This window comes from Notothenia rossii (assembly GCF_949606895.1).
Source record: "Notothenia rossii genome assembly, chromosome: 1".
NCBI classification, from domain to species: domain Eukaryota; kingdom Metazoa; phylum Chordata; class Actinopteri; order Perciformes; family Nototheniidae; genus Notothenia; species Notothenia rossii.
Window position 1 is genome coordinate 21,243,349 of NC_136912.1, and position 12,463 is coordinate 21,255,811.

At 39.6% G+C, this 12,463-nt stretch overlaps 1 protein-coding gene across 1 annotated transcript in view; it reads right to left on the reverse strand.

Annotated features, from left to right (window-relative positions):
• The window catches only part of ecpas (Ecm29 proteasome adaptor and scaffold), a 20,353-nt gene extending 11,190 nt beyond the window's left edge, over window positions 1-9,163 (reverse strand). The window contains exons 1-21 of the mRNA XM_079646175.1: window positions 9,043-9,163; window positions 7,848-7,978; window positions 7,455-7,571; window positions 4,810-4,928; window positions 4,434-4,583; window positions 4,164-4,332; window positions 3,698-3,837; window positions 3,471-3,549; window positions 3,268-3,387; window positions 3,101-3,186; window positions 2,919-2,994; window positions 2,786-2,835; window positions 2,620-2,686; window positions 2,366-2,488; window positions 2,152-2,255; window positions 1,416-1,539; window positions 1,237-1,317; window positions 909-1,116; window positions 605-696; window positions 260-394; window positions 4-166 (exon numbers count right to left, since the gene is read on the reverse strand). Coding sequence (XP_079502301.1) covers window positions 4-166; window positions 260-394; window positions 605-696; window positions 909-1,116; window positions 1,237-1,317; window positions 1,416-1,539; window positions 2,152-2,255; window positions 2,366-2,488; window positions 2,620-2,686; window positions 2,786-2,835; window positions 2,919-2,994; window positions 3,101-3,186; window positions 3,268-3,387; window positions 3,471-3,549; window positions 3,698-3,837; window positions 4,164-4,332; window positions 4,434-4,583; window positions 4,810-4,928; window positions 7,455-7,571; window positions 7,848-7,978; window positions 9,043-9,064 — 2,356 coding nt within the window. The 5' untranslated portion in view covers window positions 9,065-9,163. The remainder of the gene's footprint in view (window positions 1-3; window positions 167-259; window positions 395-604; window positions 697-908; window positions 1,117-1,236; window positions 1,318-1,415; window positions 1,540-2,151; window positions 2,256-2,365; window positions 2,489-2,619; window positions 2,687-2,785; window positions 2,836-2,918; window positions 2,995-3,100; window positions 3,187-3,267; window positions 3,388-3,470; window positions 3,550-3,697; window positions 3,838-4,163; window positions 4,333-4,433; window positions 4,584-4,809; window positions 4,929-7,454; window positions 7,572-7,847; window positions 7,979-9,042) is intronic.
• Between the last annotated feature and the right edge of the window lie 3,300 nt (window positions 9,164-12,463).

The window sequence follows — 12,463 nt, forward strand, 5'->3', positions numbered from 1 at the left end:
TACCAATTGTCTTGGTGGCCATGGCAACGAGTTCATCATCTCCTTGGGAGGTGATGCACATTTGCTGCTCCATGTTGTGCGTCGAGTCCCCGGCTTTCTTTTTGCTCATGTAGCGTCCCACCATGTAACCCAGAGCCAAGACGGCGCCATGCTGAGTCTCAGGACTCTGTGGTTCAACAAAAAGCAATTAACATTAACAAAAAGTACCAAATGCACACTCTTGAATTGCTAAGTGCTCCGAAGAGACAAAGCGCCATACGTGGTTGTCTTTAGTGATTTTGAGCAGGTTGTGCACAGCCGTCTGCAGCTCGCTGCCAGTCATGGTGGAGACCACCACAGCGTACAGCTGGGCTGCCAGCTCCCTCATGTCCTCCTTATTGGTGTTCATCAGACTCTGGAGGAGAACACATGTGTTATTACAGCTGAATGCACTCAGTGGAGAAATGTGAGTTAGCTGTCCTGTGGTATTGTTCAGCCTAAGTGATTGGACTACTTGTTCAGTAGTGCTGATATTTGTCTCACTGATGGAGTAGAGCGCCACACATCTCAATGTAGAGTTGCCCTTACCCGACGTCTAAATAAAACACACAAATCAAATACTCACTTTAATCCAGTCGATTTTCTCTATGAATCTGTGAGCCAGCTTCTCAGGGCAGACAGACACCACCTCCAGCAGACAGTACATCACTGGGATTCCTGTTGGGATTAGTAAAGGAGATGCAATAAACAACAGAGTTTCCAACGATGGCTGTCATGTCAATGATTCTGTTAATCACAACACTGCACCACAGAGATGAATAAATAAAGAATATAATGATAGACTTAATCACTTTGAATAATCAACAAAACGAGGGCTTTCTTTACTAATGGTAATGGCCCTATAGAAAGGGCAGGTTCACTTGTCTCACCCCCCACAGCAGACAGCAGCTGCTGCAGCAGATCCATGTAGACATGAACAGGGCTCGTCTCAGAACCCTTTGACTGAGACTCAGAGGACAGCAGTGTGTGGACGTAGCGTCCGATGGCTGGAGCATCATCCTGCATGTCTGCCGGACGTGTGGAGATGGGCCTGACCCCGGCACTGTGCGCCAAACACATCCTCAGGTAGAGCACGATCTGAGAAGACAGGGGGTAGTAAGGTGCCTGCAGCTAAACAACTCAAATATACACTGAGAGTTTGCAAAGCCATGTTACAATTGATGAATGTCAAAGGCATGATCCCCAATTAATATGTACCTCCCCAAATGCAGATGGGTTGAAAGGGATAGTGTACGTTCCAACAGTGTACTTAGCTGGAGTCTTCATCCTCTGAGCAGCCTGATAATGACCAGATAAAAAGGTTTGAGATTAAGAATGAGTTTTAGCAAAAGTGGGTGTTTTACATGAATCAATGAAAAATAGGCTCAAAGATTCACCTTCTCCTGGACATATGCCACCATGTCAGGAAAAGAGGGCATTGGCTTTGGTCCCTCCTTCTCTGAGCTCTTGGTAGGAAAAGCTCTCAGCACCTTCTTGGCCTCTGCAGACACCTCCTCTCTCCTAACACAGGAAAACAGCTCGTTTTATATTCTGCACCACTCAGGAAAGTAAACTGCCTCATTCAAGCTTTAACCATCTTCCATGTTACTTGGTGTCTTTTGTGTGTGTGAGGGCTGTACCAAATGTCTTCTTCTATTGTTATTCAAAGCTCTTATTGGAGGTTTTTAAGTGAAACATCATATTTTATGATGACCTATCACAACGGTGTTTATATAAATGTGATTTATTGTGCTGTTAGATTGTTTCTACGCCACCCTGTTGATACAAGCAGGCGCCTCCTTTTGTGTGCGGAAAAAAATATGAAACCATATTTTGAATGCAGGAAAATGTGGTTTTCCAAACACTAATAACCAAAACATATAGATTAAGAAAGAATATTTGTTGATTATATCTATTTTTTTCAATATATTTTGACTTGTGAACTTTGCTACAATTCGAAAGGTTTGGATAACAGAAGTTTGAAACAATCCATAGCAGGAAACACTGTAATCCAATTAATATGATATCAAGAGTAATAGGTGTAGAGTAAACGTTAACCGTGCAGAAATAGTGGCTTTAAACAGAATGGCTGAGTTAGTTAGTGTAAAGGTTTTCTGTGTTTTATCCACTTACGGGTCTCCAGCCGCCAGCAGCAGCAGGTATCTTGTTGGCACGTGATCAGCAGCAAACACTGTGCTGGCAAACTTCATGGCCACCTGGCGAACTTGGACCTCCGGCTGCCACAGAAAGAATAATCAAGAGTTACGATTTGCCTCACGTAGTTACCTCCATAACTAGTCAACATTAATAAATCCATGTTTCATACAAACCAAAACCAAAGACTCACCTTTCCAATGTAAGCAGCCACCAGCGCCTCCATCAGGTTCAGCAGAGCCCCCTGCAGGTTGGCGTAAGCTCCGACCATCATGGACAACGCTTCCTGGATGGCGAGACGGACATCAGACTCCTCCTAGAGACGACAATGGAATTTGGAAATATCATTATCAGATACATTGTCGTGCTCTTCTTAGAATTAAAGCGAAGAAGATGAACTTTGATGAATCATTTAGACTGAGAGGGCTTTACAGATGTTTAACCTACCTTGCACATGGACTCAAAAAACTGCTGAACCAGTGCGATGTCCTTTGTGAACAGCTGTGGCATGCGGCTAGAGGAGAGAGACAAAATGTAGATTTGCATTTGATTTCAAAACCCTACACCAAGCTGGCAATGTGTAAGTAAAAAGAATGATGTTATTTCAATATACCTTGAAAGCTTTCCAACAGCAGAGTAGGCAACGCATAGTAATTTGGGATCCTGCAAGGACACATGAGTTATTAGTAGGTATATTTAGATCATGGAACATTAAATGCAGTTAAATGTGTCATTTGTACTTTTACCTCCTTGTATTCATTGATGAGCTTTGTGAGACCATTAAGCAGCATTAATCCCAAAGGTTTATTAGTGTCAGGACATCTGAAAAAAACACGAAAAAGCCAATTACTATCTTTCAAATGCAAACAAAAACACTTTTTAATAAGAAATGAACTATGGATGCATCTAGAAAGTACACTTGTCTTACATCATGCAGATGTGATGGACAAACTGCAAGGTGAGAGAGAGCAGCTTGTTGTTGGTGCTGGCTCCAAACAGACCATCGTACACAACCTACAGAGGAAAGGAAAAGTCTATCAACAGACTTTCTTTGAAAAGTTGAGGATCAAACCTCAGTCTGGTCAAAGAGCCCACCTGGATGTTAGCTGGAAAGCACTCTGCAGCCAAGCGTGATCGTAAGAGATGTGGCAGGATCTTCAGCTTGACTCTCGTGCTCACTGGTTCGTGTTTCAGCTCTTGCTTCAAATTGCCTCCCTAGTGCACATAAAGAACATTACCTAATATATATATTTTTAATCACAGGTTAGTTTTGTAAGAACAATGTCAGTTTTACAAACCTTTGTTTTGAGAGGAACATCCCCCAGATACACCTTGTACATCTTGTTGATAATTAGAGGATTGTTCCAATCAATGATGCTGGAGGATAAGACACAAAGAAGTACACGAATACAAGTTGGTACTTTCAGTATTTTATTCTAATGGTTTTACCAGTCAGTGAGAAAATGTGAATAACTTTATAATTTGTAAACTGTAAACAGGAAATGACTCAAGTTGCTCCACCTACCTCTGTTTGCTCTTCATCTCCAGGTCAGCAGCAGTGGCCACACCGTGCCGGGTGTCGCTGGACGCCACCACCAGGTGCACCACCGACTCCACCTCTGGGACTTGCTGCGCCTCCATGAACTTCACTATGCCAAGCTTACACTGGTAAAACAAAAACAGGATAATAAGGAAACATAGCAATTCTGTCAAATATGGCAACCGCTTATCAACTACATGTACATCAGGGCATGTCTGCATTGTCTCGTTTCACCAAATGAGTGTTTATTAAGACTATAATAATGTGGTATAATACAGCCTTTGTCTCAAGTGTTTAGGTTTTGTTCTTCTCTTTATTGTCAAACTTAGTCTCAATAGTTAGACATGTTATTTTAATAGTTTTATTGTCTGTTATTTTCAAACATGGCCCTAGCCTAGCCATTTAAAAAGCATAGACATATATATAACCTGCCCAAACTCAGTTATTGTACCTGCTCTAGCTGCTCAGCGCTCCACTGGGCCTCTCCAATCACCCTCTTGGCAGCATAGACACTCATCCCAGGGGGGGGCTGGGGGAGACCCTGCCCACCTGCAGCGGCCTCTGCAGGGGTGCCCTGGGAGGGTGGAGCAGGGCGAGTCGGGGATTCATTCAGCACAAAACTAGAGGTGCCAGAAAGAGAGAACCAGTCAACATTCTGGTTCAAATACTTTGAGTAGGGCTATATAACCTAGCAATGCTCAAACACATAGTATAAACTCACCCGTAAGGCATCAGTAAAACATCCAACATGAACTCCAGCAGCAGCTGCACTGTCTTTGGCCTCTCAGTTAAGTTAAATGGAGTCGCAACCTTGGAGATGCCTGCAGGATACTTCATATGGTAAAGGGTGGGGATCAGCAGGTGCATCAGGCTAAGAGAAGAAAGAAATAGAGTGTGAAGTCAAATGATATTACATTTGACAAAGAACAGATAGTCAGCCCCAGATAAAAGGGACTGAGGCAGTATGTGTGTTTGATTATATTCATGTAGAAATCAAGCACAACTCAAGTGTAACAAAAGATCATGCTTTTTTTTAGGTCGATTTTGTGATGATGGTAAATATTGCTGTGCATCATAGAGTGTATTTGTCCCCTCACCTGTCCTGCTGTGGCTGTGGCTTGCCCTCCATGGCAGTGAGAAGGGTGGGGGCCAGCTCACACTGTTTTCCCACCTCCAGACGTGGGTAACCCAATTTGATGTAGATGATGGTGAAATTCTAAAATATCCACAAAAACAACAGTCATCACTCCTATCTCAAGTAACTACTTTCACTAAATATAAATAGGTTTTTCCAACTACTACTAAATTCTGCTGTGATGAATATTCCACACTAACTATTTTCACAAAGGCACCTCCTTTCTCCCAGCACATGAAAACAGCTCATTTTATATTTTGCACCACTCAGGAAAGTAAACAGGTAGATATGAATTAGTGTAACTTCTAATTATTTAACTTACCTGAAAACATTCATAACTACTTTTTGCACTATACTCTCAATAGGGATTGCATTATACCTACACAAGAGCGACTTCTTGATTGGATTAAGAGCAGTGTATATTTAAAGAGCAACTAGCAGGTTAGAGACCCCAGTGAAGAAATGTGGAGGAAAATTATGTATACACTAGATCAGGGGTCGGCAACCCCTGGCACGCGGCACCGTAACCAGTGGCACACTAGGAATAAGTGGAATAAGTGTGCAAAATATTTAAATTGTATTTCCGGATCCTGAACGAGACCTCCGCCAGAGCGCGTCTCCCCGTTACCTGCAGAAGGAAGCCATGCACGCAACCCAGTCCCGCACTCTTTATCTCCAGGTGACTTTCTGCCGCTTTCCTCCGTGGTGCAGTGCTGATCGTTTCACCACGGAGGAAAGCACTTCACTAATTGCAGTACCCATAAGGAGCTGTACAAATGCCGCGTTTTTTGCGTGGCTGTGTATTTAGTTGAAAGCCCAGCGGCGATCTGCTCATCTCTCATCAAAATAATATGCTACAAAAGGGGCGGACTGGCCATCTGTGTGTTGAACTTTCCTGTCGGCTCCCAGACCATAGTCGAGGAGGGAAGAAGCAACAAGGTTCAGGTTCAATAACCCGCTTTAGCTTAAATGACTGGAGAGAGGCGAGCACTTCTTGGGAGGACGTTGCATTTATTTAGCTGTTCTTCTGTTTCACAAAATACATCACAGACCTCTGTTTTTCTGCTTCCTTGTTTCACTTCCAGAAACATACACACGTTCCCTCACTGTCGCTCTGCCATCCACAAACACACATGCACAAGCCACACCCCTCTCTCTCTCTTAAAGGGACAGCGATCTCATCTCACACTGCATGACCCTAATATCATAACATGTGTGCTCAGTCTGGAGAATCACAGAACGGACGATCGTCCTTATTATTATGCCGTTTAATACAATTATTAAAATGTGTTTGTTAGATTTAGCCTCATGTAAGTTGCGCTGACAGGTTCACACACTGCTTCCCCGCAGCGAGGCTCCCCCGCCCTCCTGCTGATAGTTGACGAGCAACAAGCTCCTCAACCCCCCCCCCCCCGTTGATCATTCTTGATCGTTGGCACGCTGATAACAATTTTTTTTTTTAAATGGCACTTCATATCAAAAAGGTTGCCGACCCCTGCACTAGATTTTCTAAAAGATATACATGAATATACACTACAGTGACATCTGGCGTCGTTTTTGTAAGACATATTCACTTCGCTCATGTGACGTCACATGAGGGGAGAGCGGCCGGTTTAACGTATTCATAAACATGGTTCACAATGCTAGTTTTGACACAGGAGAGGTTGAACATGTATATTCACATGCATATGACGGACCACAACCTTATAATTATGAGCCTGCTAGGTGTCCAAGAGACCAGGAGCAGCCAAGGATTAGAAGAAATAACGGCCATCGGAGAGAAATTGAGCTGTGGTGTGAGGAGAACCAGTGGAGAACTGGGCAGCTATCTTGGTGAGTGACCGGCGTTAGCTACAGAATGTTAGCCAACGTCACATCACAACATTGTAAAGTTAGCTATCATATATCAGGCTATAACTAAAGTAACATTGATAATATAGTAACGTTACTGGCAGGACTGTTGATACTGATCCATAACAGAAACTAATGCGCAAGTATCAGCCGTATCTCGCGTTACCTAATGCAACTCCACACTACGTCTTACGGTGCTGTGTACCGGAGGGGAGAGAGAGGAGCGAGGGGGGGGGGGAAGAGAGAGAAAGGGGGAGAGAGAGATAGCAGCAAAGGAGGGGAGAGAGATGTAATACGGTTTCCTGATAAACGTTTTGTCTGATAGGTGCTTGTGTGGGAAATGCCAGCCCATGGTCTCAGCTGTGCTGCAGGGAGGTGGATGCACCTCGCACAACGCACCCAGGAACGAAAGCTAGCTCCGGTCCTTGTCCTGTTAGGGAAACTGTGGACTCGATATCCTGACGCTGACAGGCTGGACTTTGTGCAACCTGCACAAACACAAGCTCACCATGATTAAAAATGGTGAAATGCAATGTAAAATTAACGAGAAAATACCAGCTCACTAAATCTCAACCGCTCAAACCAACTACAAACTACTACCGTGAATTGGGCAGAGAAGGAGTCCGAGAAAGTTGCTCCCCCATGTGACGTAATATGACGCGTTTGACGTTTTTCAGGCAAGGTTGAGCATATATGTAATATTAAAAAAAACGTCTGGCTAAATTAAAAACAGGGTTGTAAATATTTTATTCTTACCGTCACGAAGGAGGCCGCTGAGGGATCTTGGTACTGCACCAACAGTGTTTCTACAGGTAGCTGAATCTTAGGTCGGCTTTTTATCCTCTTGTTCAAGTGGACCAACAACTCCATTACCTGTCAACCAAAACACAAAGTAATTTGGACATTTAAGAAACAAATGCATAAATACAAACAAGCAAAAAAATACAGGCATCTTGAATCAGGAGGTAGTATGTCTGTATCTATGCAATTGAAGTTGTATGTTTCTGTACAAATAAACTAATATGTGAGGTGTAGGTTCTCATGGCTTTAGGCTGAATCTATATCAAATTCTTATGATGTGTATATACAGAGCACACACTCATGGGTCATTGTAATCTCTTTAGGCACAGATAGAGACACCCGTCTTACTTTCTTTCGCACACCCTCCTGAACGCTGGAGAGTTTGAGGAGCACAGGGGGTAGGAACTTTGAGATAATGTCCTGTAGTTGGTCATCCGTTTCTGCATGGCCCAGGCGAAGGAACACCCGTTCCAGTTGATCTAAAACAAAAATTAATACATTTGAATCAAATTTATTTTATTTGTTAGAGACGATACAATGAACCTTGATTCCAATATAGAGCACAACATTGATGTGCTTGACAAAGAGTTTGCAGCTATTCATGTCTCTAGATTTGACCATGCAAAAATTGATTAAAATATACAGCAGTTTTACAAAACTACATTACAATACACATATCATACTTCAATATACAAACCATACACCTTGGTAACTTTGAGTACAATTATCCAAAACAGCTCTGGTTTGCAGTCAGCTATTACTTAACTTTTGTTTTTTGAAAAAATAGTTTATTTTAAATTTAAAAACATTTTTGATCAACTCTTATATTTAAATTGTAGGAGTGGTATTATAGATAACCCCCGATAAACACAGGACATGGGAGCAGTTAATTTGACATCAGCTTTCCATTCAAATATGGAAGTATCACCTATTGGGAGTAGCAACCACAGGCAAAACCAGTCTGTGTGACCTTTAACTTCAAAGAGAGGCACCGAGGCAGTACATCACACAGTATTAAAACAGTGAAGTAAAAACAGGCAGTCCCTGTTTTGCTTAAAAGCTCCTCTCGTCAGCTGCTGAGGTGTTGAAACCATCAGCAGCCCTGCCTTCTTTCTCCTAGCATGGTTCACCAGCCAGCTAACAACTGACAGACTATCAACGCATTTCATGTCTTTTGACGCTTTACCACTTGCTTTACACTACCACCGACACTCTGCTACATCATCCTAAATGCTCTTAACACTCCCTTTGAAAAACCAACACTTCAAAAGCTTGATTAATATAAATATATTAATAAACTGCGTGATAGATTCATTTTGAGCATGACTGGGCACACGGCCTACTGACGTTAGCATTCTAGCTATAGCTGAGTAGCTAGCTCTCGTTCCTGCACCATTTTTTACTCAAATAAGCTTTTTTGTCAGTGTAAAAAAACATCCCACACGCTAAAATGAAGCAGGCCAAGTATTCACACTTTTTTTTAAAACAACAAATACGACACTTAAGGAGAAATGAATCACCAAAAACGCAGAGAGAAACTTACTGAGTTCATCCTGGGCAGCCATGTTTGCAGAAAGTCATTAGCGCCCCACGCAGGTTACTTAGTGTCACTGCACTCGGTGGTGCCACTCCTTCATCACCCCTACAGGAGTGATGCTACGTACTGCGCTGAGGCTTCGGAGCGTGGATCTTAATTCGTTTTATTATAAAACAAATTCATGTATTTATATAATTGTATTTTATTTTGTGTCATTATTGTTTTTTTGTATTTATTCCATTTTGTTCTTTCTTTTTTATTATAATTGTTTGTATTGTTTTATTATTCTTATTTTTATTCTTATTTATTTAAATATTATTAATATGTTATCAATATTAATTTGTATTAAATTATTCATTGTTTATGCATTGATATCATTTTCTGTATTTTATTTATTTATTCATTGTATTTTTACTTGTCATTTTTTAATTGTCATTATAATCTTTTATGAATTTATATCACCTTTTTTATTATAATTATTGAATCTATTATTATTTGTTGTTGTAATTTAAATTGTATTTATTATGAGTATTTTATTATTAGTATTTTTATTTAATTTGTTGTTTTTTTCCCTGTCCCCCGATGAGTCGTTGGGGCTAACACAGCAGCCCCAACAACTAATCGTTTATTGAATTTTAATGTATTTTTATTATTATTTTATTTTTCATAATTATTAATCAATTATGCAATTTTGGGGACACAGTGACATGCTGACTGCAGTGGGGATTGAACCAGTTGCAGGGAATACATATAATTAATATATAAACAATATGTGCTGAAAGACTTTCACTTGAACTTATAAAAGCAGGGATATTTCATTGCCAGGAAGTAAAATGAGCCCAGAGTAAAATGTTGTTGTCTGCACAAACTAGAGGGGGACAGCCAACACCAGTGTGATTTTGGTGGGAGTACCACCACCCTGGACAAAGTTATAGTGGGGGTTCCAAACCAGGCAGCTGCACCACCTGTTCTGCTGAACATGGGCTGTAGAGAACCGTGCAGATCTTCCCTATTGACATCAGGTTTAACCTTGTCGGGAAAAAAAGAACATTAACAATGAGAGGCACAGATACAATAACAATAATACATTTTATTTGAGGGCACCTTTCAAAACGTTCAATGTCACCTTGCAATACACAAATCAACAAAATACGAGTGTCATTACAATACAAAAATGTGTTGCAAAAGAAAACCACAGAGGAAAATTACATTCTAAGGAGCAATTAAAGCTAGTTTTGAACAAATTATTTTTGTGTCTAACTATATCATATATAGGTGATATGATATCATTGCTTGTCATTTTTTACGTATTTTGTATTCGTGGTTATCAAGTATCAGATTACTAATTTGATTAATTCAATATTAATTTGAGTAACTGGGCAGGTATATATATAATATTCATACACATGTATTATATGAAAATATGATTTTATGTTCATTGTTTAGAGTTATTCTAAGGCTTTATTCATTGGGAACTCACAGAAAGATCACACTGTTCAGATTTCTGCCTGTTTTACACACTTTGACCAACAGGGGGGTTCAGATGAAGCCTCATGAGATGAAGCCATTTGAGAACCTTCAAAGCTTCATAATAAGGCTTCATCTCGCCATCACTACCGTACAGCAATGAGTTCTGCAAAGTTAGAGGTGGACGCATATAGGATCTTATCGTCATAGTCTAGTCATTCATTAGCTTCCACATAAAGATCCCCAGATTTAGGCAAAAGGACATTGTTTTCAAGGAAATGGCCAATTTTGTCCCCACCACTTTTGAAAAGTATAACTTATAAATGTCTGAAAAATAGCGTGCACAAAGAAATGTAATAAACAAGAACACTAATTTCCAATAATGTGACTACAATTTTAAAACCATTAAATATTGTAGCACTCAAGTCCATGTAGCTTCGTTTCAATTGTTGCCTTTCTTTAATTATATATAGTTAAAAAATATTGCAATCAATCAATCAATCAATCAATCGATCAATCGATCAATCAATCAATTATGTTCTGTTTTATTCTCAGCTTTTATGTTTTTATTTATTCCTGTATTTATTTCCACATCTCTTTATTTCTTTTGTTTTACACATTTATTTTTTCTTGTATTTTTTTATTTCTGTATTTATGCATTTATTTAATTTGTACTTATGTCATGTTCTTTCCTCCATACCTGTGTGCATAAAGGTACAAATTCACTCCAAATCACATCACAGCAAGAGCTATAGTTGGGCGTTCATTGTTTTAATAACACATGAGTGGTCCACAGGTCTATGCATTTGTTTTTCATGCAGGTGCTCGAGGTTCAACACCAAGGGGAAGGGCATCTTTTGTCTTCTGCTATGCTGATGTTAAAACTGGAGAAATTGTCCCCACCACTTTTTTTAACAAAGTGACGCCAATGATTCCAAGTAATAACAACTGGCTTAATAATTAACCTAAAATGTTGGGAAGAGCATCAGAGTCCTGCACTGGAAATCTGGAAGGACTTTTGTCACATTATTGTAACCAAATACCTGCCTAATTTCTGTTATGTAACCTGAATGTTATTCTTTAAAAAGTACAATTAAATGAAAGTTGTTTTAAAAAAAAAAACTGTTTCAATCAACAAATGCAAAAAATAAATCTTTATGCAAGAGTATACACAAAATAACATAAACAAATCAAGACAAATAAGTAATGCATTTGATGTGCAAAAAAAGAGTTAACGCTGGAGACACAACGCAATTTCCACTAACATTGACTGTGTTTTACCTTCATTAAATAAAAAACGTTATTAATCACGAATCATTAACAAACCTTTAAGGCACTTATATTCAGGCAATAACATTGAATGGTGCAAATACAGCATAGGTAAAATAAAACCAAACAGAACACAAGAATAAAAATTACAAATACAAAAAATCAAACAAAAAAGCAAATAAAGTAAGTATAAAATCAAACTAAACAGTCTTACACAAATAAAAATTACAAAACAAAAAAACAAACAATTATTAACAACACAGTAAGGGTCTATTCAATTAAAAATGAACAAGTCAAATAATGGGAATAATTTCTTGGAATTTCTTTCCTTTATGTAATGAAGAGACTGCTAACATTTTAAAGGCCACCTATTATACAAAATCCACTTTTCATGTCTTTTATATATAAACATGTGTCCTCTAAAGAGATTCTGAAAGTTTCAGGAAAAAAGATTTGCTCACTTTTTGTCCTGATCCACTTATATAAAAACCCGTCTGAAAATGAGCTGATCAGATTTTGGCATCTTTATGATGTCATAACGATTTTTTGGCTTGTGTAACCATTAGCCAATAACCAACCAAAGTAACACCCCCCACCTTATCACCTGAATCTCCTCCTAGAGCACCATTGTGTTATTTTTAAACAAATATCTCGCAGAGGGGCGCGGGGAGTGGCTCCTTATTTTCATCTA